Genomic DNA, 25,942 nt, shown 5'->3' with positions numbered 1-25,942 from the left:
TACCATTCTCCACTATAAGGAACTGGGGGTCCCTGGAAAAACGGCTGATGATGGAGCTGAGAGAGGGGATGGACAGGAAGAGCCAGGAAAATCCTATCGTGCCAAAAGTAAGCAAGTGCTCAAGAATGATATGATGTGACCAGATGACAAAGGAGTCAGCTGGGAGGAACTCCCACTGGGCAAAATAAATCATGCCAGTAAAGGATTATAAACCATGGAACAGAGAACAGAGGACACATCCATAAGTCCACTCTGATATGAACAAGTTCCTTACAGTAGAAGGCCAGCTAGAAAATGTGCAAGGAATGACAGAATTAGAAAATCATCATCTGGCAACTACCAGAAACCTGACTGATTCAGGTGAGACTCCTGGGAGGATGCAAGAACTAGCGGGTGAGAGTTGTAGGGGTAACAGGGTATTCAGTCTCCACGTGTCTCTCATGAAAGATTGAGCACAAAGGAAAAGAGAGAATCCTGAAGCCTCCACCCCAAACTTGATCAAGGTCGGGTCAAGGTTGACATCAAGGTAGTAAGACATGGAATAAGACATCACATGTCCTATCGATGTCATGTGCCCTGGGGAGAACAAGCATCACCTCGGTGGGGACCTGCCACACAAAAGTGCATGGCCTGGATCATCATCAGGAAACAGCAGACAACCCCACACCGAAGGACACACTACACACCACTGGCCTTAAAAATGCCCACATGGCCATGAGACACAAAGACAGATGCAGGAGCTGATCTAGATTATAAGAACACAAGGCTGGGGCTTCCCTGGTGGCGCAGTGGTTGAGAGTCCGCCTGCCGATGCAGGGGACACAGGTTCGTGCGCCGGTCTGGGAAGATCCCACATGCCGCGGAGCGGCTGGGCCCGTGAGCCATGGCCGCTGAGCCTGTGCTCCGCAGTGGGAGAGGCCACAACAGTGAGAGGCCCATGTACCGCAAAAAAAAAAAAAAAAAAAAAAAAAAAAAGAACATGAGGCTGTAGTCTCTTTCACTATAAAGGACATTTTGGGAACAACTGGCAAAATGTGAATAATATCCTTAGATTAGATAATAGATTAATACAATAATAGATATACTAATATATAACATATATGATATAACCTATCATAATAGATACTGTAATAAATTAGACAATGTCAATTTCCTGATTTTGAACTGGACAGCAGTTATGTAAGAGAATTCTCTGGTTTGGGGATACAGACACTGAAGTATTTCAGGATGAAAAGGCCCATGTCTGAAACTTACTTCAAAATGGTTCAAAGGGAAAATTAATTGTGTATACATATCCATGTATACATTCATATGCAAATGAGAGAGAAGGAGAGAGGGAAGGGGAGAGAAGGAGAGGGAGAGAGGGAGAAGGATAAAACAGTGTAGTAAAACAGCAACACTGGGGAATCTGAGTGAAGATTCGAAAGAATTCTCTGTCAAATTACACCCAAATTATGTCAAAATAAACATTTAAAAAATTAAACAAGAAACCCCCACATGAGCTGCACATTTGCTTCCTCAGCAGAGTGGGAAAAGAGAGTCACAGCAGGGGCCTACCACAGCAAACTCATCTCTGTCCAGGTGCCCGTCCTTGTCGATGTCACTGAGGTCCCAGACCTGCAAGGGAAGAGAGCAGCAAGGCTTAGCGGGGGGCGGTACCAAGGGACTGCTGGGAGGAAGGGCCTGTGTGGCAGCACGCATGCCCACCAGAACTCAGATTCTGACTGCACACCAGGGTTAAGACAAGGCAATCAAAATGCATTTAAGAACCAGTCTGTAGGTTCTCTGAAAAACCATCATCCAATGAAATACTGTCAATTCCAAGATCCTTTCCACCATATTAACATTCATTTTCTCTAACAAATGATCATGATTGTAATCACGTCCACCCTGATTTTTAGATTCTTTGGTTTTGGTGCAGGTGTTGCTCTGAACACAAGCCCGCCTTCCCGCCCCCACTGACTGACACACACACACACACAGACAGACACACATCTAGCCCCTGCCCCCATTCACGGCAGGGCCACGGGAATGCATTTGAGTAGGTCTGTGGGATCTTGTCTCCTCTCCCCTATCAGTGGATGGTGAGAAAGATCCCACAAAATATGCCAGGCCGACCTAGCATCCTGAAAGACAAGGCAGGCATGGATCAAAGGCTGTGTGCTGGGTTTTCTAAAGTACAACCAAGGCACTAGCTTCCTGACCCAAGTCAGCCCGCCAGGACCAGAAGCCTGTCTGACTTGGACAGTGCTGCACATGGCACCAGTGCCCAGAGCCAGGCAGAAGCCCAGGGTCCATCTGTGATGCTACATATGCTGGTACCCGCGCCCCCAATCAATCACTAGGATCTTCAGCCCAGGGATGTTTCTCACATGTGGACCCTCCTCTTCACCCCCTGGTGCTGTGTCCTTGGCTTGGGCCTCTCCAACACTCCACAGAGGCCAGAGCTTCCAGCTGGCCTCCCTGCCTCTAGTCCTGTACCCAGGGTAACCACAGGACCTGCTCTAGAATGCACTCTCACCCCACCTCACCCTGCTGACGGCATCCAGTCCCTGTGCACATGGAGACCACTGTGCCCTTAGCTGGTCCCTCAACCCCAGCCCAGTCTCCTGGGACTCCACCTTGATCTCTAGGGACTTCAAATTGTTCGCAGTCCCCTCAAGCATATGGATGCCCTTTTAAAGGTGTCTGGCACTCGGCTGAGTGTTTTACGTCTTTGGTCTCAATTTAAGAAGCAGAATCTCAGAAGAGTAATGTTCCCAAAAATACGGCACATACAGGCCTTCCTGACTCCACAGTCCTCCCCTGCCACAGCACCACTGACATTCGGGGCCAGATCATCTCTGTGGTGGGACATCCTGTGCATTATAGGATACTGAGAAGCAACCATGACCTCAACCTACCTGATATCAGTAACACCCAACCCAGGTGGGACAACCAAAAATGTCTCCAGGTACTGCTCTACATGCCCCGGGGGTAGAACCGCCTGGTGAGAATATCAGCCGTACTCAGCGTGCCAGGCTGCCTCTGCTCATGCTGTCTTGTGCCTGGCCTTCTCAACCCGTCATCTGCAACCTGTTCCTTCCCTCTAAAGGCTACAACCCAGGGGCACCTACTCTAGGCAGCCTTCCCTGCCTGCCCTGTACCCCTCTGCTCTGGCGGGTCAGGAACCTCCCCCTCTACCATTGTCCCCAGCAAGCAGAACTGTGATTATCAGGGAGGCAATGGTTGGGCAGGGGAGGGAAGCACCAGGGAAGAGTGCAGGCTCTGGGGACCACCAGGACCTCATTCCCTTCTCCATGCAACCCTGAGCGACTAACCAGCCACTCTGAAGGACCCCCATTTCCTCACATGGAAAATGGAAGTGACACCATTCATAACAAAGTAGTTGCAAGTACCTGGTGACTTCATTCCTGCAAAGCGCTAGAATAGGATCTAGCACATACTAAGCCCTCAATAAATACCACGATCTTAACTATTACTTACTTATTTGATCTCCTGGACTGTATTTAATTTCATCCCCATTTTCCCAGTGCTCAGTACAAAGCTGGCCCAGAGCAGACTCCGAAAAATGCTTCTGAATGACTAAATGGATGCATAATGCGTGGGTACAGGGATGCACAGGTGAATGAGTGTGTGCACAGATGCAAGGATGGATGCCTGAGTGCATTGATACATACCAAAGATGGATGGGTGCATGGACACGGATGCATGCATGGGTATGAATGCACGCATGCATGGACGGGTGCGTGAATGTGGATGCATGCATGGATGGATGGGTGCATGGACATGGATGCATGCATACGGACGCATGCATGCATGAACGCGTGCACGTGTGGGTTGATGCTTGGAGGGAGGGAGAGACCGAGGGAGGAGTAGATGAGAAGTGACCCCTGTGGACAAGACCTGGAGCCAAGGTAGAAGATCTGCAGAACTCACCCTTCCTAGCCGTAGCTCCCTTTCTAATAAAACACACTCCACCTCTGTTGATCTCTTTGTCTTGTTCAGGATTTGGCTTTACAACATTATTACACCCAACTTTCAGGTATTTTGAAGAACTGTCACACTGTGCAGGAGCAGATCACCCCATCCTGCCTCATAAAGACCACTGGTGATCAGCGTGGGTCCCCATCATAGGCCTCCGTCTACACCACACCACAGCCAAAAAGAAGACAAAGGGATCTGTGAGATCCCCTTTCTTAGTGGCCTCATTTCAAAACAAAGTCCTATCTGGATCCTATCAAATGGGCCAGTATCAGCAAAAGTGATATTCAAACAGGAAAATTATTAGGTGAATCCAAGTGGGTAGGAATTTGAACCCTTCCCCATGGTTCTACCAAATGTCATGAGCCAGACCCACAGGCGTGGCCTGGGGCAGCAGGGACCATGCTCCACCCTCCTGCTCTAGGTCTGCACCTGCCACACCAGCAATTCCATCCAGAGAGATGACAACATCCATCCCCTCTCGACCCAGAGCGGGAAACCCAGCACAGAGATAGCCATGCAGAACTGGGCTTTGTGCACAGAGCAAACATGAGGGGCCATAACGCAAACCCATTAGAAGGAAAACAGTCTGGTTTAGAAACCTGTATCTAAAAAACTTGTATTTAATAGGAACAAAACTGAGGCTTTTTTTTTTAATAAAAATGGGGGGAATGTATAAAATTTTATCTAAACTTGCAGCAGAATTGCAAGTACCTTTACCTTAGGTTCCTAGGCAGGAAAAAACAAAAATTAAAAATAGAAAAGAAATACAGACATATATGCCCATACGCTTCCCCTAGAAGCACAATGCAGAGGGGGAAATCACAGTCTGGGTTTGAGTCCCAGCTCTGCCTGCCCCGAGCCCTGGGTAGTGAGTGCACTTCTCAGGCTGCTCCCCACGTGTGCTGGGGAGCCTCTGTGAGCTGCACCCTGTGAGGCCCCAAGCCAGCCCAACTGCAGCAATTGCTCTACCCATGTTGGCTCTTATGAAACCCAACACTGCATGGCTGTGCAGCAAGGCCTCGAAGTGTCCGTGGGGGGTGAGCATGGGGCTGACTGGATTCAGCAGCAGTGCCCGGTGTGAGAGAACCACTTACCCTACCCAGGACATCAAGAGGCAGCTTTGAGTTCATGAGGACTGGCTTGACTTTGTCTCCAGAAAGCAAACCACTGATGGGTAAGAGGCTTTCAAAAATTCCATCAAATTTTGCCTTTTCTTCTACCTAGTTGGAAAGAAACAGCCTGAGTGAAAAAGTGTGAGAGTCCAAAATGAGCCCTGGCCTGAAGCTGATTGAAAATGGGCAAGGACACAGTGCTGGGCTCACCTAAGAGTACAGGACTGTCCTACTGCACTTCCAGAGTGAACTCTAGCCAGAAGGATACAGCCCTCTGGTGACTATGGATTTGGTGGCCAAGATCAACAGGGGAGAGAGGAGCTGGGCTTCACTCTCTGCCACAGGGGATGCCTGGGAGACCAAGGTCATTCCTACCTACCTCCTAGCTCACTAGGATGAGAAAGATGAAAGAACGAAGAACGAAATCTGGATATCAATCCATAGAACTTAAACAACTAAAGAACCAAATATAAAAATAAACCAAAGATGTAAGCAACTAATTATCAAAATCAACTTTAAGCATAAGAAGTCCTCTGTGTCTGACAATAAAAAGTAAATAAATAATAAAGCTCCTCAGGAACAGAGTGAAGGGCTGGGCAGGGTTTGCAATGCAGAATAGCAGCCTCTACCATTCTGAAATACAAAATGCGGGCAGCATGTAAAGGGAGCTGTCAGTGAGGAGGGTCTGGGCAGGGGCCTCCAGTCTGCCCTCCTCTGGAAATAAAGCCTGTGGCAAGGGGAAGTGAGGATATGGCAAACCTCTCACCACTCTGACCACAAGCTGGAGCCACTGGGAGCCCTAGGAAAATACTCTCGACAAGTGTCCATCAATGGAACAATGGATAAACAAAATGGTCCATCCATACAATGGAACATTATTCAGCCATTAAAAGGAATAAAACACTGATGCACACTACAATATGGATGAACCATAAAAACATTAGGCAGAATGAAATAAGTCAGTTACAAAAACATAAATGTTCTATGACTCCACTTACATGAGGTTCCTAAAGTACTCAGGTTAATAAACAGAAAGTAGCATGGTGGGTGCCATGGGTTGGGGGAGGGGGAATGGAAAGTTAGTGTTTAATGGGGACAGAGTTTTATTCTGCAAGATGAAAACATTCTAGAGATGGACAGTGGTGATGGTTACACAACAACGTGAATGTGTCTAACACTACTGAACTATACACTTAAAAATGGTTAAGATGGACCTCTAGGACAACTTCAAGCATACTAACATTCACATCATAAGGGTCCCAGAAGGAGAAGAGAGAGAGAAAGGGACAGTGAGCTTATTTCAAGAAATAGCTGAAAATTTCCATAACCTGGGGAAGAAAACAGATATCCAGGTCCAGGAAGCACAGAAAGTTCCAAATAAGATGAATCCAAAGAGGTCCACACCAAGGCATCATGATTAAAATGGCAAAAATTAAAGATAAAGAGAGACTCTTAAAAGCAACAACATAAAAGTAGGTAGTTACATACAAGCAAAGTCCCATAAAACTCTGCTGACTTTTCAGCAGAAATTTTACAGGCCAGAAGGAACCGGCACAATATATTCAAAGTGCTGAAAGAAAACACTTACAACCGAGAATACTCTCTACTGAGCAAGATTATCATTCAGATTTGAAGGATAAATAAAGAGTTTTACAGACAAGCAAAAGTAAGAGTTCAGCACCACTAAACAAGCCTTATGAGAAACGCTAGAGATTTCTTCTCTAAGTGGAAAAGAAAAGGCCACAACTAGAAACAAGAAAATTATGAAAGGAAAAAAATCTCATTGGTAAAGGCAAACATACAGTAAAGGTAGGGATCAACCACTTATAAAGCTAGTAGGAACGTTAAAAGACCAGCAGTAAAATCATCTATTTCTACAATAAGTAGTTAAGAAAAACACAAAATAAGAAGATGCAAAATACGATGTCAAAAACAAAATGTGGTGAGGGGAAGTAAAAATGTACAATTGTTAGAATGCGTTCTAAATCTAAGAGAGCATCAACTTAAAATACTCACCTATGCATACGTTGTTATACATGAACCTCACGGTAACCACAAACCAAAAACCTATAATGGATCTACATAGACACAAAAGAGAAAAGCATCCAAACATAACACTAAAGAAAGTCACCATATCACAAGGGAAAAGAGCAGAAGAAAAAAGGAACTCAGACTTCCCTGGTGGCGCAGTGGTTAAGAATCCGACTGCCAATGCAGGGGACATGGGTTTGAGCCCTGGTCTGGGAAAGATCCCACCCCACGGAGCAACTAAGCCCGTGCGCCACAACTACTGAGCCTGCGCTCTAGAGCCCATGAGCCACAACTACTGAGCCCGTGTGCCACAACCACTGAAGCCCACGTGCCTAAAGCCCGTGCTCCACAACAAGAGAAGCCACCACAATGAGAAGCCCGTGCACCACAACGAAGAGTAGCCCCCGCTCGCCGCAACTAGAGAAAGCCCACGTGCAGCAAGGAAGACCCAACGCAGCCAAAAATGAATAAATAAATTTAATTTTAAAAAAATGGGAATAATACCACCAAGAATTAGAAAAGCATGCATTTAAAAAAAAGAAAAAAAGGAACAACAATAATAAAACTACCAAAACGAACTGAAAATAATGAACAAAATGGCAATAAGTACATACCTATCAATGACTACTTTAAATGTAAATGGACTAAATGCTCCAATCAAAAAACATGGAGTGGCTGGATGGATAAAAAACAAGACCCATCTATATGCTGCCTTTAAGAGACTTCAGATCTAAAGACACACACAGACTGAAAATGAGGGGTTGGAAAATGATATTCCACACAAATGGAAATGAAAAGAAAGCTGGGGTAGCAATATTTACATCAGACAAAAGAACTGTAAAACAAAGACTGTAACAAAAGACAAAGAAGGGCATTACATAATGATAAAGGGGTCAATCCAACAAGAAGATATAACAATTGTAAACACAGATATGCACCCAACATAGAAGCACCAAAATACCTAAAGCAAATATTAACATAAAGGGAAAAATTGACAGTAATACAATAATAATTGGGAATTTTAATACCCCACTCACATCAATAGATCATCTAAACAGAAAATCAATAAGGAAAGAATGGCCTTAAGTGATACATTAGATCAGATGAAATTAATAGATATATATAGAACATTCCATCCCCAAACAGCAAAATACACATTCAAGTGCACATCGGACATTCTCCAGGACAGATCACACACTACAGCACAAAGCAAGTCTCAATAAATTTAAGACTGGAATCATATCAGTCTTCCTGACCACAACAGTATGAGACTAGAAATCAACTACAGGAAAAAAACTGCAAAAAACACAAACACATGCATTCTAAACAATATGTTACTAAACAACCAATGGGTCACTGAAGACATCAAAGAGAAAATCAAAAAATACCTGGAGACAAATGAAAATGGAAACAAAGTGATCCAAATTCTGTGGTATACTATTGTAAATCAACTATATTCCAGTAGAATTTAAATATTTTTTAAAAAATCTATGGTATACAGCAAAAGCAGTTCTAAGAGGGAGTTTATAGTGCTACAGCCTACCTAAGGAAACAAGAAAAATCTCAAACAATCTAACCTTACACCAAAAGATACTAGAAAAAGAAAAACAAACAAAACCCAAAGTTAGTAGAAGGAAGGAAATAATAAAGATCAAAGCAGTAATAAATGAAAAAGAGACCAAAAGGACAATATAAAAGATCAATGAAAGTAAGAGCTGGTTCTTTGAAAAGATAAACAAAATTGATAAGCCTTTAGCCAGACGCATCAAGGAAAAAAAAAAAAGGGGGCCTAAATAAATAAAATCAGAAATAAAACAGGAGAAATTATAATTGACATCACAGAAATACAAAGGATAATAGGGGATTACTATGAACAATTATATGCCAACAAATTGGAAAACTTAGAAGACATGGATAAATTGCTAGAAATGTATACTCTCCCAAGACTGAATTAGGAAGAAATAGAAAATGTGAACAGACCGATTACCAGTAATGAAACTGAATTAGTAATTTTAAAAACTCCCAACAAAGTCCAGGAACCAGACAAATTCTACAAAACATTTAAAGAAGAGTTAACACCTATCCTTCTCAAACTACCGCAAAAAATTTAAGAGGCAGGAAAGCTTCCAAACTCATTCTACAAGGCCAGCATCACCCTGATACCAAAACCAGACAAAGAAAATTACAGGCCAATATCACTGATGAATATGGATGCAAAAATCCTCAATAAAATATTAGCAAACCAAATTCAACAATACATTAAAAGGATCATACACCATGATCAAGTGGAATTTATTCCAGGGATGCAAGGATGGGTTCAATATCAATAGCATAACATTAACAAATTGAAGAATAAAGATCATATGATCATCTCAATAGATGCAGTAAAAGCTTTTGACAAAATTCAGCATCCATTTGAGATAAAAACTCTCCAGAAAGTGGGTAGAGAAGGAACATAATTCAACATAATAATGGCCATATATGATAAGCCCACAGCAAACATTATACTCAATGGTGAAAGGCTGAAAGCATTTCCTCTAAGATCAGGAACAAGACAAGGATGCCCCCACTCTTGCTACTTTTCTTCAATATAGTATTGGAAGTCCTAGATGCAGCAATCAGACAAGAAATAAAAGGAATCCAAATTGGAAAAGAAGAAGTAAAACTGTCCCTGTTTGCAGATGACATGATACTATACATAGAAAATCCTCAAGACACCACCAAAAAAATACCAGAGCTCATCAATGAATTTGTTGCAGGATGCAACATATACAGAATTCTGTTGCATTTCTGTACACTAACAACAAACTATCAGAAAGAGAAATTAAAGAAACAATCCCATTTACAGTTGCATCAAAAACTATAAAATATCTAAGAATAAATCTAACTAAGGAGGTAAAAGATCTATACTCAGAAAACTGCAAGACACTGATGAAAGAAACTGAAGACAACACGAACTGATGGAAAGATATATCGTGCTCATGGATTGGAAGAATTAATATTGTTAAAATGACCATACTACCCAAGGCAATCTACAGATTCAATGCAATCCCTATCAAAATACCAATGACATTTTTCAAAGAATGAGAACAAATAATTTTAAAATTTGTATTAAATACAAAGGACTCCAAATAGACAAAACAATCTTGAGAAAGAACAGAGCTGGAGATATCAAGCTCCCTAACTGATGTTACAGAACTACAGTAATCAAAACAGTAGAGTACTGGCACAAAAAACAGACACAAAGATCAATGGAACAGAACAGAGAGCCCAGAAATAAACCTATGCACTTATGGTCAGTTAATCTAAGACAAAGGAGACAAAAATAGACAATGGAGAAACAACAATGTCTTCAATAAGTGGTACTGGGAAAACTGGACAGCTACATGTGAAAGAATGAAATTAGAACATTTTCTTACACCACATAAAAAAATAAGCTCAAAATGGATTAAAGACCTAAATGTAAGACCAGAAACCAGAAAACTCCTAGAAGAAAACATAGGCAGAACACTCTTTGACATAAATCATAGCAATATTTTTTTTGGATCTGTCTCCTAAAGCAAAGGAAACAAAAGCAAAAATAAAGAAATGGGACCTAATTAAACTTAAAAGCTTTTGCACGGCAAAGAAAACCACCAACAAAATGAAAAGACAGCCTACTGAATGGGAGAAAAGATTTACAAATGATTTATCTGATAAGGGGTTAATATCTAAAAATATACAAAGAACTCATTCAACTCAATATCAAAAAACAACCTGAAAAAATGGGCAGAGGATCTGAACAGACATGTTTCCAAGGAAGACATACAGGGCCTCCCTGGTGGCACAGTGGTTAAGAATCCGCCTGCCAATGCAGGAGACACAGGTTCGATCCCTGGCCGGGAAGATCCCACATGCTGTGGAGCAACTAAGCCCGTGCGCCACAACTACTGAGGCTGCACTCTAGAGCCCATGCTCTGCAACAAGTGAAGCCACGACAATGAGAAGCCCACACACCGTAACGGAGAGTAGCCCCTGCTTGCCTCACCTAGAGAAAGCCCATGTGCAGCAACAAAGACCCAACACAGCCAAAAATAAAAAATTTTTTTAAAAAAGATAGTGAACTTTATATTATGTGTATTTTACCACAATTTTTTAAAAAAAGAGAAAAAACAAATCAGAGCACAAGCAGACACTGTGTACTCGAGTCACCATAAGCAATGAGAATCCCAACTCCCTGCATCCGCCTGGAGTGTGGAACTCTCCCTGGATCTGTCAGACTCGCTGGCTCAGGCTTCAGGAAGCCCAGGAACTTCCACCACAGAAAAGAACATTAACACTTGTCACCGTTTCTCTGAATGGACTGCGAAGCTCTCTGCCCCACCACGGTGCCATTCCTGCCCCAACTCCCCTCTCCAAGGCCTCACAGGCTCCTCAGCCGCGAGGTCTTCTCTTGAGGCCTCAACACAGTTCCTGCCAGAAAGGGGCCGAAATGGTTCAAGGAATAATAAGATCCCTTTGGCACCATTTTCACAACAAAGCAGCTGCTTTTCAAAGTAGGCGCCGCGCAATTGGACTACAGAGAAAGAAATCCTTCGGCACTGTAGCAACATGCTTGATTGCTCACAAAGGCAACTTCCTGACCCCTCAGTCACCTGAGGCCTCTTCCTGCCCTGTCCCTGCGCCCGACCTCTCCCATATAAACCCTTTCAAGGAGGGAACACACCAACCCCATAAAAAGGGACAAAAAAGCACTTGGGGCTGGGGGGTGGGTGAGGGGTGTCTATTTCATAGCAGGACTGCTATTAATGTCAGTATTTAAACCAGATAAAAGTGAGGAAATGTGACAACCCGCTCACAGTGAGTTGGGAGGAGGTCTTATTACTGGGAGACTGTCTCCAAGCCATACACAAGTTGCCTTCTGGAGTAAATTCCGCACTTATTAGGAGACACCACTCGTTTTTCTTTCTAGAAGCAGTAACACAGCTCTACAGCCACAACATCCTGTCCTAAAAAGAACACATTAAGTGTTGAGAGAAGCTTTTCAAAAAGCAATAGGAGCAAAACAGAAAGGAAAGAATTATAACGCATAAACTGGCTGGAAATAACGAAGAAAGCTACGAAGACATCCTGGAAGTCTTCATGCTTGAGAGTTCTCACAATTTCTCCTTTTATCCTGATTAACCAACCCAAGCAGCAAAACCACAGAACATGACCTAGAAATACGAGATTTCAACTGTAAACATTTCAGAGTCCAACATCTGAAACTTAGCTAACTGCCTTAGTAGGCAACACCCAATTATAGGAAAAGGGGATAGATAGCCTTTGCAAAGACTCTAATTTGGAAAAGTATTTTGTCCAACTTCTGTGGCATACTCACTCTGAAACAGAGTGGATGATACAATCGTCCTATGAAATGTTCTGAAGGTCATAAATGGCTAAACGACTGCATGTGAAAGACAGCCGAGGGGCGCCTTCCCCGGTCACTTACCCTCACAGCCCAATGGGCCTCTGCAGAAGGCGGCGTGACCATCAAAGGGCTGCTGGTGTCGTGCTGAGGAGAAAGAGGTACATTGCACTGTAGCTGGCACAGAATTCTACTACTGGAGGATGTGTTCACTATAAGGGTACACATTTCAAAGTGCTTTCAAAATGGAGAAAAACCTCAAAAAGTTAAACACAGGATTACCATATAACTCAGCAATTCTACTCCTAGGTATAGACCCAAAAGAACTGAAAACAGGTGTGCAAACAATTCCTTGTGCATGAATTATTATGTCCACCAACAGACGAATGGATAAACAAAATGGGGTAGACTGCACAATGCAATCTTATTCAGCAACGAAAAGGAATGAAGTACTGACACATGCTACAATGTGGATGAACCTTGAAAACATTATGCTGAGTGAAAGAAGCCAGCTGTATGACTCTATAAAATGTCCAGAACAGGCAAATGCATAGAGACAGAAAGCAGATTAGTGGCTGCCAAGGGTTGGGGGAGGGGGAAATAGGGAATGATTATTTAATGGGTGTAGAGTTTTCTTTTGGGGTGATGAAAATATTCTGACCAGTTAGAAGTGATGGTTACCATAATATTGTGAATGCACTAAATGTCACCCAATTGTTCATTTTTAAACAGTTAATTTTAGATTATGTAAATTTCCCTGCAATTAAAAAAAAATTAAAAAGAGGGAGAGAGAAAACATGGAGAGATAGATAAATAGATGATATTAGAAGAACATGAACTTGAAGGATTTTGACACTTACAAACTTAGGCGGCGGCATGTTCAAATTCAGATTGCTCAAGGTAACTTCGTGGCCGCTCTGTGCACAGGCCACTAGTCTCAGTGCAACATAGAAACCCTGCAAATCCAAAAAAGGGGGAGGCGTAAACCCCACCCAGCTGGCAGCGGCAGTGGCAGAGCTGTCTGCAGCAGTGGGCTTTGGGGAAAGAGGGATTTCAGTTTACTTCAACAAGGAAGACCACATGTGAGCAAGTCACTTACAGTGTTGAGCAGAACTGGTCTCACCCTGGGAGCACTGTTTAAATGAATATGCTAAAATGGCCTTAGCCCATTGCTTTCTGAACACCGTAAAATTTCAAATAAATGTATTTTCAAATAAATGTATTTTCAAAGATAATCTCAACATTTAGATGCTAGATTGTAAAAGTAGCAGACTGCAGTTTAAGAGTCTAAAGGATGGTTCAAATATGCGTTGACTTTTTAAAAATGGTTTGAAATAGACACAGTTGTTTGGGAATTGACACTCGCGATTCCCTGGGATGCCCCTGGCCTCACTGAACAGAGCATCTCCTACTCACCCTCCCTACTCCCCAGTGGCCTGACGTGGACTTCACTTCCCACATAAGGACAAAGGACCTGAACCAGGCCGGCAGGGGCCTTGGCTCCTCCTCGCCCTCCTCCTAACCCAGAACTGGCCATGCCACAGTCTTAGTGGACTCGTGTGGCATCACCTAGTTTTTTTTAAATTGATCAACGGGCCTAAGAACATGGACTCTTTTTAAAACTGTAAACACAATTATGGTTTTAAAAACTTCTTCAAAGAGATGAGCACTAGAGCAGCTTTTCTCAAGCTGATGTCTACAGAATGCCCGTGTAGAGTGTAGAGAAATGGGGACATTAGTAAGGTTAGAAGAACTGCATTAAGCAAAGTTAACAGGGCTCTCTTACACAAAGATCCTCAGAACCCTTAACACCCAGATGTGTACTGTGAATCTCAAGCGAGGGAGGAAAAGCTAACGGTGCTTTCCCGACGGGTCGGATCACGGACAGTGAGACACCAAGAACAACATCCCTTGGAATATAGTTTGGGGAAAGACTGAACTAAATTAAAATATGACCACTTAAAAATCATAAGTACTATAACATTCCATTTATAGAACATTCTCAAAATGACAAAATTATGTCAGAGAAGGAACCAGTGGTTGCCAGGGGTCAGGGTGTGACTACCAATGGGCTGCATGAGGGAGACTCTGGGGTCTGAGAATGTTCTGATCCTGACTGTTGTGATGGTTACGTGAATCTATGCAAGTGATGAAATTACATAGAACTATATACGACAGAAACAAAAACCACAAGAAAGTGCAGGTATCAATAAAACTGGTCAGCTCTGAGTCAGGCTTCTGAGCAGTGTGCTTTGGTGAGAGCTGGGAAATGATACACGGGAACTCACTGAACTATTTTTTGCAACTTCCATGAGAGTCTGAAGTTATTTCAAAATAAAACGTTTTGAAAACATTTCAACTGCTTGTAAGCACACAAAATATTACCAGATACGCTAACCATGAAAGATGGCTCCAAGAGTTCAAAAGACCTTTATTTCAAAATGAAACCTTCCCGTTTTAACAGTCTGATGTCCGCACTTATGACCAGTAATACTTGTCAGTGGAGACAACGAGGAAGGAAGTGGAGAGGTGACCCGGCCTGGGGGCTCTGGCCCAGCCCCTCCACTTGCTCTGTGTATACGGGTATATACCTGTTTGTCCAAGAACCCTTTACCTTCTGGGTCGGCCAAGTCCCATATCTGTGGAAACACAAAAATGCTCGTGAGCGCGACCGCTGATCATTGACTGTTTAATCACAAAACAGGAGCCACCATCGCTACATGTGGGCCTTATGTATACGCCACAGCAGCCACAGACTCAGAACAGGTGAATAGCTTTCACCCCTCCCTCCCCCCAGGGGCACACAGCGGTCAGTGGCAGAGCCCAGAGAACACCCAGGTACACCTGGTTCCAAGGCCAACATAAATCCATAGCTATCAAGATCCCAAGAGCACTCAGGCCTCTTGTCTGCTATGCAAGCAAAGGGTGGCAGTAGCCATCAGAGCACTTGGATCTACCAATTACAGACCCGAGACGCTCACAATGGCCAGCTCACTTCCAAGGGAAGTACAGACCACATGAAGAGGGGTCTGCACAGGCCGGCCTTCACCTGCCAGGGGAGCCCTGAGGGCGGCCACAGAAATCGCTATCATTCATCACATACCTTCCCAAGGATAATGTCTGAGAGCCCAGACTTCTTTAGAAAAAGTGCAGCTTCACTCGCCCCAACTCGCCCTGTGTATGCTGGGTCTACCTGGAATTGGGGAGCAACACTTGAGACAAGGCTTCAGCAACAGAGCAGCAGGTAAAAGCATTACCCATGACACTGGCTGCTAGCTGATAATTTGGAAACAGAAAGGGACGAAAGGCCTTACTGGGCTGCAATTCACAGCTGTGGTTTCTGAGTCACTCACTCTAATTTCAATCCAAAAAGACACTAGTGAAAACTTACCTGCTTGTAATAAGATTCATATAATGGATTTCCAGTGGGAATCTGTAAACAAAACCACAGATATTGGTCAAAGGTGGACACAAAACCCTTCTAAAAAAAAGTGTCCCTCAATTCTGTTATCACCAAAATACACAATAATGAAAATCAAAATTTATGCACTTTAAACGTCCTCTATACGTGGACTGTAGTTTATTTTCAGAGATAACACACTTACTCGATTTAGAAAAAGGAAATGTTAATGCTCTTAAATAATCCCGATTCCAACACAAACAACACAGTCGTTCAGGAAGGAGCAGCAGACCAGAGCCGTTTTCTATTCACTGACCGATGGGATTTCGGTGTGTCCAGGAGCTCAGAGGGAAAAGACACCCTTATCCTTTGAGATCGTTCTCTGGCTCCGGAACCAGAACAGGAGTTTCTGCACATCATCATGAATCACCAGTCACAGAAGCTTCAGACTGGTTTCCCTGCTCCAGGTCTCATCCCCACCCATCTCGTCCTCCACCAGCGGCCCACCCAAGGGCTGCGCGAAAACCACTGACCAGCCCCGGCCGCCAGGAGCGAGCTGGCCAGTGACTTCTCCCACAATGACAGGCAGGAAGTTCAAAATCCTCAGCTTGGCACCGAAGACACTCCATGTTCCAGACATTCCAGATTCCCCAAGATGTCGCTGTTCGGAGAAGGTAACCACCCAGTCTAGGATCAAGCAGCAAATTGAGGCCACGCCTGGATTCAGCCTGGTTGGCGGCCAAACCCTCACACATCCCACCGTGTCACGGTCTCTCTTCCCAACCTCAGCAAGCCACCCGCCAGTGGGGAGGAGGGGATCTGCAGGAGTATGCCAGCAGGGGTAGGAATTCAGCAGCCACTAAGATGTTAGCTGTAAAGGCTTACACGTGTTGGTCTTTTACCTCATGAAGGGAAAAAAGCAGGACATGGCTAACTTGCCGTTGATTTAGCGAGCAAGAAAAGTGAAGAAGACACCATTATGCTTAATCTTATGGAAGAACTGGTGTGTAAACAGGTAAAGAGAAGAATGCCAGGGAAAATGAGTACCAGATGAGAGGCAGGATGACAGTGTTTATTTTAAAAGTCTTTGAATGCTGTTGTGCAACTTTTCATAATGAATAAAACTGGGGGGAGGCGGGTTCCCTTCAGTTACAATCACTGATTTGAACCAGCCCAACACTTGCATTCCGCTGTGCTGTAAAAAGTCATTTCAGGTTAAAAATAATGCCCAGATTACAGTCAGCTCCTCTGGAGGATGCCAACACCTGCAAATGCAGAAAGAAGCGAAAGTACAAGAACACCAGCAAGAGAGAAGGAAAACAGAAGGAAAAGAGCAAAAAGATCTGAAAGGCAGCAGAGGAAAGTCAAAAAAAAAAGAAAAACGGGAAAAGAAAGAGGGAAATCCTGAAAAGGCAGAAAAAGCTAAAAAGATAGGCGGAACAATGTGAAAAAGCAAGAAAGGAGGTTAAAGGCCAATGGCTTGAGAAACAAAAGGCAACAACACCAATAAGAAGAAATGAGAGCTAAGCGGGGAATTCCCTGGTGGTCCAGTTAGGACTCTGCGCTTTCACTGCCGTACTAAGATCCTGCAAGCCGCATGGCGCAGCCAAAAAAAAAAAAGAGCTAAATGTACAGCTACAGCAGCTCCCTGGAGGGAGGGTTCCTCCTGCCCTGGACCCTTGTGTATACCGTCCTGGGGGAGGCTGTCGCCTTTAGCTTCTTATGACTTAGATGGCAATGTCCACCATCACACCCTGTTTGATCTCCAGGGTTTAAAACCTCACATGAACTCATACAACTCAACAGTAAAAAAACAAACAACCCAATTAAAAAATAGGCAGAGCATCTGAATAGACATTTTTCCAAAGAAGACATACAGATGGCCAACAGGTATGTGAAAAGATGCTCAACATCACTAATCATCAGGGAAATGCAAATCAAAACTACACTATCTCACCTCACACCTGTTAGAATGGCTAGCATCAAAAAGATAAGAAATAACAAAGTGTTGGAGAGGGCGTGGAGAAAAGGGAACCCTTGCACACTGTTGGTGGAAATGCAAATGGGTACAGCTGCTATGAAAACAGTATGGAGGTTCTTCAAAAAGTTAAAAACAGAACTACCATATGATCCAGCAATTTCACTTTTGGGTATTTATCCAAAGGAAACGAAAACACTAAGAAAAACAAACAAACAAACAACAACTCCATGTTCACTGCAGCATTATTTACAACAGCCAAGCATGAAAGCAACCTAAATATTTACTCATCAATGGATGAACAGATAAAGAAAATGTGCTGTGTACACACACACACACTCATGCACACAGAGGAACATTATTCAGTCATTAAAAAGAAGGAAATCTTGTCATTTGTGACAATGTGAATGAACCCTGAAGACATTATGCTAAGTGAAATAAGTTAAACAGGGAAAGACAAATACTGGATGATCTCACTTATATGTGGAATCTAAAAAACAAAAACAAGAAACCAAACTCACAGATACAGAGAACAGATGGGTGGTTGCCAGAGATGGGAATAGGGGGTAGGTGAAATGGGTAAAGGTGGTCAAAAGGTGCAAACTTCCAGTTATAAAATAAGTCATGAGATATAATGTACAGCATGGTTAATATAGTCAATAATACTGTACTGTATACTGAAAGTTGCTAAGAGTAGATCTTAAAAGTTCTCATCACAAGAAAAGAGATTTTATAACTATATGGTGATGCATGTTAAGTACTGTGATCATTTCACAACGTGTATAAATAGCAAATCATTACATCGTACACCTGAAACTAATATAATGTTATATGTCAACCATAACCTCAATTTAAAATAATTAACTAATTAAAATTTAAAAAGCTCTGCATGCTTTCAAAACACATCTCCCTGGAGAAGTAAGGCTGACAGAGGAAGCAAAGTCAGGCAGGCTGTTTGTCATCTATCAGTAAAAGTAACCGTGCTGGGTCTAGATAGCACATCCTGTGCCCCGGCTCATGGAAATGGAATGCAGAGACCCTAGGGACCCCCACCTTGACAAAGGTCCCCTTCCTGCCAGCAATCAGAGAGGCACGGGTCTGAAATGCATTTCCAGTGGGATTTTTTTAAGATCTCATGGTAAGCAAGAGACAGGTTTCCAAGCTACTACGATTCCAATGAAAAAAAGTTACGATATTTGGAGCCTAGATGGTTAATAACTGTCTCAAACTTCCCAAACGCTTCTGAACTAGATCCATAATTAGGAGGAACAAGACCCCAAATAGTCCAGAAAAGGCTCTGAAGCCCCAGGCCCAAAGCTTGGACCATCGATGCTAAGGGCTCATCCTACAGACAGTCTGTGGCCAAGTGTTGATCCCAAATGGCCTACAACTAACGGAAAACCACAGAATATGCCTCACCCATTCCTCTCTAAGTACAGGAATCAATTTGGGTAACCTGGGACAATGACAGCAGTGAAAGGTTCTGATTTAATTACACATACCTCAGGTACTATATAAGCAGAAGGGGGAGTAAAGGGAGAACAGCAACAGATCTAATGGCACTTCCTCTTACCACACTACTTCCTCCTGGCGACAGCGGAGTCACACCTGCAAGCTGCCCAATACACCGTTGCAACAGAGCTGAGGATGAATGCTGCTAAGGCCTCGAGTCCCCAAGTGACGGGCAGAGACCTTGGACACAAACAGCTTGTTGGTGCAGGCAGCCGCTCTGCTGGGACAGAGCCCCCTGAGAGCTGAGAGTGGGCACCAGAGCTGCCCACCTCTGCCTAACCCCAAAGCGAGCCCAGAGGACAGGCCAGGGGACAAGGCCTTCAGTGTAAGAGGCTGCAGACAGCTCTGAGATGGCTTCAAGAACGGACGGAGCCGGCCCAGGAGGGTGTTCTCCTCCACCAGCCCACTGTGCTAAGACGCCATCTTTGACTCTGAATTATTCATTGAAGTTCAATATAACTTTCAATTTGATCTTTCAGTTGATCTCCTAAAATACTAAGAAAAGTTCCTGTGGCCTCTTCGCTCTAACCTCCACCCCAGAGGCAACCTACAAATGGGGAGACTGGGAGGGCAGCACATCAGGAAACAAGTTCACCTCCTCCTGCTGGGAGGCCTTTAAACTCCACAGTTCATGCAAGTGTGCGCAATTTTAATGCTGGAGAAAACCAGCTTGAGATGAGGAACACAGCAGTACTACTTTGGAGGGGAAACCCTGAGGACTGGGGTTCTGGCCACACCTAACCCTCTCAGGATTGAGTCCATCCAGGTCTCTGATTCCTGCTTTCATCCATGGGCGGGAGCTCTTATGCAAAACAAAGCAATGATCGCTGGTCTTGATTGTTTCAAAATGACATTTGTAAAGCAAATTAATTTTCATTTTAAAACTTTTAGAAAAGTATAATTCCTTGTTCTGATAAATAGTGGATCACATTTACTGAGCCTCACTATTTTCTATCCTGTACCTCATTTAATTGTCCCAAACAATGCTATGGGCAGGTACTACTGTTCGTCCCAATTTATGGGTGAGGAGACTGAGGTTACCTTGCTCAGGGTCACACAGCCAAGGAGTGACGGAGCCAGAGGAGACCCAGGCCATGTGGCACTAACCTACTCTGCACCCTGCAAAAACAGCCCAGGCATGACAGAGCCAGACACAGGGCCACTGCACAGCCTCCCGTGCATGCTCACCTAAAAAAAGGCAAAACACGTGATTATGTCATGGTACATTTTATTCAACAGACATGGTCAAAGTGCAAGACTTGACTTAAGCATATGAACTGACTTGAAAACCAGCGCAGCCTGCCATTTCCTCAGGAAAACTGAGACCCCATAACGGCTGTGTTTTTCAAAGCTGTTGCCAAGTTTTGCAGGAAGTTAGGCACTTTACACCAAAAGACATCCCTGTCTGAGTTCCTCCTTGGAAAGCAAGATGCTGACTCAAAAACAAGGCTAGAGAAGTGCTCACTTGATAATCCTTGCACTTCGCCTTCCACTTAGAGATAGTTCCCCTCACTATTTGCACAACCATTACCTTGGCGGTGCGCACGGCCCTCCAGGCAGGCCGGACCACATTCTGCAGGTAAGGAAACCGGGACATAACTCAGTAGCACTCAAAGAGCATCAGCAAACACTGGGGCATCCTGAACCTCCCTGAAACTGACAGCTCACTCCAACTGCCAGATGAGAAGTTTCTAAGCCAGAGCTAAGGTGAACACTGCCGAGAGAACTGAGACATGAGAAAGAGCTTTCATAAATCCTGAAGAAAAAGACATCCCAATTTAAAAATGAGCAAAGGATAAGAAAAAGGTGATTCTGAAAGAAGAGATGCAGCAAAGTTAGGGGAGATGTTCAATTTAGGTACAGCAAAATAGAATGAAATGCCAGTTGTTTGCTATCAGGTTGGCAAAGTCAAAGAGAGGTGCCATGCAGGGTTGGCAAAGGTGGAAACACATCTTGGGCCCTGCCAGTGGGAAAATAAACTGAGTGGAATGGCCTTCTGGAGGCCAAAGCAACAACATGTGATAAGCAGGCTTATCACATGTTAAGCCTGATACGCAGGCTTAACATGATTCTTTGTTGATACAGATAAGATGACTCTAAAATTTATACAGAAAGGCAAAGGAGTTAAAACAATGTTGAAAAAGAATAAAGTGGGAGGAATCAGTCTACTCAATTCCAAGGCTTGCTATAAAACTACAGTAATTACGACAGTGTGGTACTGATGGAGGAAAGACACATAGAACCATGGAACAGAACCGTGAGCTCAGGAACAAACCCACACAGATGCTCCCAGTTGACTTCTGACAAAGGTGCAAAAGCCACTCAGGAGGAAAGAGGCCTGTTCCACAAATGGTGCTGGAGCAACCAGCCATCCATTGGAAGAGAATGAGCCTGGAGACCTAAGTCTCACATTTTTTACAAAATTAATTCCAAGTGGATCATGGACATAAATGTAAAACTATAAAACTTTTAGGAAAAAACAGGAGAAAGGGGCTTCCCTGGTGGCGCAGTGGTTGAGAATCTGCCTGCTAATGCAGGGGACACGGGTTCGAGCCCTGGTCTGGGAGGATCCCACATGCCACGGAGCAACTGGGCCCGTGAGCCACAACTACTGAGCCCGCGCGTCTAGAGCCTGTGCTCCGCAACAAGAGAGGCCGCGATAGTGAGAGGCCCAAGAACCGCGATGAAGAGTGGCCCCAGGGCTTCCCTGGTGGCGCAGTGGTTGAGTCCGCCTGCCGATGCAGGGAACGCGGGTTTGTGCCCCGGTCCAGGAAGATCCCACGTGCCACGGAGCGGCTGGGCCCGTGAGCCATGGCTGCTGAGCCTGAGCGTCTGGAGCCCGTGCTCCACAACAGGAGAAGCCACAACAGTGAGAGGCCCATGTACCACAAAAAAAAAAAAAAAAAAAGAGCGGCCCCTGCTTGCCACAACTAGAGAAAGCCCTCGCACAGAAACGAAGACCCAACACAGCAAAAATTAATTAATTAATTAATATTAAAAAAACAGAGGAGAAAATATTCAGGATCAGGGGCTGGGCAAAGAGTTCAGACTTGCCACCAAAAACCTGATTCATAAGGAAAAAAAATTGATAAACTGGACCTCATCAAAATTTAAAATGTTTGATCTATGAAAGACCCTGATAAGAGGATGCAGAGACAAGCTACAGATTAGAAGGAAATACAGCTGACCCTTGAACAATGTGGGGGTTAGGGGTGCCCACCCTCCACACAGTCAAAAATCCGAGTGTAACTTATAGTCAGCCCTCCATATACAGTTCCTCTGTACCTGCAGTTCCACGTCTATGGAGTCAACCAACCTCAGATCAAGTAGTACTGTAGTACACATTTACTGAAAAATAAAAAAATAAATTTTTTTTAAATAAAGAAAAAGGAAAAGAAAAAATTCACATATAAGTGGACCTGCACAGTTCAAACCTGTGTTGTTCAAATGTCAACTGTTATTTGCCAATCACATATCCAACAAAGGACTAGTATCTGCAATACATAAAGAACTCTCAAAACTTAACAACAAAAAAGGAAACAATCCAATGAGAATATGAGCATAAAACATGAACAATTCACCAAAGAGGACATACAGATGGCAAATAACCACATGAAAAGATGGCCAGCATATCGTTAGCTAGGAAATGTAAATTAAAAACCACTGTGACAGGGAACTATATTCAATATACTGTAATAACTGATAATGGAAAAGAACCTGAAAAGTTACACATATAACTGAATCATTTTGCTGTACACCTGAAACTAACATATTATAAATCAACTATATTTCAATTAAAAAAAAATTGTCTTGAAAAACCACAGTGAGAGGCCACCACACACCTATTGGAAGGGCTAAAACAAGAAATAGTGACACCGGGACTTCCCTGGTGGCACAGTGGTTAAGAGTCCGCTTGCCAATGCAGGAGACATGGGTTCAAGCCCTGGTCCAGGAAGATTCCACATGCCGCGGAGCAACTAAGCCCATGCACCACAACTACTGAGGCTGCACTCTAGAGCCCGTGACCCACAACTACTGAGCCCACGTGCCACAACTACTGAAGCCCGTGCACCTAGAGCCCATGCTCCACAACAAGAGAAGCCATTGCAACGAGAAGCCCACGCACTGCAACAAAGAATAGCCCCTGCTCACTGCAACTAGAGAAAGCCCGCGTGCAGCAACAAAGACCCAACGCCCAAAGCAGCCAAAAACAAAAAAGAATCCACCTGCCAAGGCAGGGGACACAGGTTCGAGCCCTGGTCCAGGAAGATCCCACATGCCATGGAGCAACTAAGCCCGTGCACCACAACTACTGAGCCTGCGCTCTAGAGCCCGCGAGCCACAACTACTGAGCCCACGTGCCACAACTACTGAAGCCTGCATGCCTAGAGCCCGTGCTCCACAGCAAGAGAAGCCACCGCAATGAGAAGCCCATGCACCACAATGAAGAGTAGCTCCCGCTCGTGGCAACTGGAGAAAGCCTGTGCACAGCAATGAAGACCCAACGCAGCCAAAAATAAGAATAAATAAATAAATAAATTTATTTAAAAAAAAAAGAATTGGTGACACTGGTAAGCATGCAGAGAAACTAGATCACTCATATGGAGCTTGTGGGAATGTAAAAAGGTACAACTACTCTGGAAAACAGCTTGGCAGATTAAAAAAAAAAAAAAACTAAACTAAACATGCAACTATCACAGGACCCAGCAACTGTCCTGGGCATTCATCCAGAGAAATGAAGACTTAAGTTCACAGAACATCCTGTACTCAAATGTTTAGTGCAGCTTTATTCATAATCGCCCAAAACTGAAGCACGCCAGATCTCCTTCAATGGGTAACTGCTTCAATGAACTGTGGTCCCACAGCACCATGGAATACTACTTGGCTATGAAAAGGAATCAACTACGGATATACACAACAACCCAGGAGAATCTCCAGAGGACTATACTGAGTGAAAAAGGCCAATCTCCAAAGGTTACATACTGTATGATTCCACTGTACATTATTAAAATGCTGAAATTATACAAATGAACAGATTAGTGGTTGCCAAGGATCAGAAAGGAATGAGATGGGAGGGAAGTGGGTGTGGCTGTAAAAGGGTAACTAGAGAGATCCCTGTGGGGATGGAACTGTTCTGCATCTGACTGTAGCAATGTCAATGTTTTGGTTAGGATGGTGTCCTACAGATTTGCAAAATATTACCACTGGAGAAAACCAGATAAAGAATACACAGGATCTCTCTGCATCATTGTTTTTTAACAATTGCATGTGAATCTACAATTACCTCAAAATTTTAAAAATTAAAAAAAAAAAGACTCAGGAGATCTCACAACCAAACACAAGGTGATATTTTTAGATAATCACAGAAATTTGAATATGGACTGGGTATCAGATTATTATTAATTAAGTTGTGGTATGGCACTGTGGTAATGTAAAAGAAAACAGTCTCAGCTACTAGAAGTGCATATTGAAATATGATTTCTAAGATGAAAAACACTTGGGTAAAGACATTTGCAAAACGTTGGCATCTGTTGTGAACGGGTGGTGAGTACATAGGAGTTATTAAACTCTTCCCTCTACTTTTAGTGCGCTTAAAATTTTACATAATTAAAGATGAACATTTGATGTGTTTCTGCTCTGGCAAGGATTTTAATGGTACAAGCTGCTTCAGGTTTAAGTGTGATAAATGAAAAGTAGCTTTATCACTGGCAGGATCATGCTTTTGTCAAATGATAAAAACCAGAATTCCTTTATTTGTTAATTTCTTTAACAAATAATTTCTTTCTTTTTATTATTTGACAAAACCAGAATTTGCTTTTGTCAAATAATAAAAACCAGGATTTCTTTAGGCCTTCCCGATACTCTAGGGTCTCCTCCTGGGATTCTGTAATGATCAGATATGCAGGAAGGCAGAAGGGCAAGAGGTTTGGATCAGTTTGCCCTTCTTCAGGGCGGGACTGCAGGTGACAGTGAAGGACTGGAAATAGTCAAGAACTAGTTAAGCCAATAATGAACTGCTGTCTCCTTGGGACAGAATACCACAAAGCGGTAAAAATGGCACAGGCAGAACGTTTACGATGTTTGCTCAAGTGAAAAGGGAGGGCCCAAATCAGCACGCAGTTATGACCTGGCTGGTAAGCACACAGTGATCACATCCACTTGGATCTAAACCTGGCAGGATGGACACCACATGTGTACAGTGATTCCTACCTGTGAACTGGTTGCCTCTCCCGGCTTTCTGAGTTCTCCAGTGATCCACGTTAGCACACACTGCTTTTTGTAAATAGGACAGAAAAAGGAAAAGGAGACGCGAAAGGAGAAGAGGGATCTGAAGGATGATACACGATTCTCCCCAGGGACCCAAATGACCGCCATGATGAAGGCCAGCTGAAGATGTGTGCCTGCCATTTGGCACAGAATGCAGGGCCTCCCTCCGACCCACGCAGAACTCAGGGCCTGCAGTGGGGACGTGACACGGGGGAGTTCTCCTAAAAGGAGAACCAAGGAGCAAGAGAACCACAACTGAAAGTCTAGAC

At 43.7% G+C, this 25,942-nt stretch overlaps 1 protein-coding gene across 1 annotated transcript in view; it reads right to left on the bottom strand.

Moving 5' to 3' along the window:
* Positions 1 to 25,942, bottom strand: part of EPS15L1 (epidermal growth factor receptor pathway substrate 15 like 1) — a 100,857-nt gene that overhangs the window by 61,866 nt on the left and 13,049 nt on the right. The window contains exons 2-8 of the mRNA XM_082836644.1: positions 15,908 to 15,949; positions 15,620 to 15,709; positions 15,108 to 15,155; positions 13,377 to 13,472; positions 12,601 to 12,663; positions 5,082 to 5,207; positions 1,558 to 1,617 (exon numbers count right to left, since the gene is read on the bottom strand). Coding sequence (XP_082692770.1) covers positions 1,558 to 1,617; positions 5,082 to 5,207; positions 12,601 to 12,663; positions 13,377 to 13,472; positions 15,108 to 15,155; positions 15,620 to 15,709; positions 15,908 to 15,949 — 525 coding nt within the window. The remainder of the gene's footprint in view (positions 1 to 1,557; positions 1,618 to 5,081; positions 5,208 to 12,600; positions 12,664 to 13,376; positions 13,473 to 15,107; positions 15,156 to 15,619; positions 15,710 to 15,907; positions 15,950 to 25,942) is intronic.

This window comes from Leucopleurus acutus (assembly GCF_964270905.1).
Source record: "Leucopleurus acutus genome assembly, chromosome: 3".
Lineage (NCBI taxonomy): Eukaryota > Metazoa > Chordata > Mammalia > Artiodactyla > Delphinidae > Leucopleurus > Leucopleurus acutus.
Note: the sequence above shows the minus strand (reverse complement) of the source record. Positions and strands in the feature narration are given on the sequence as shown.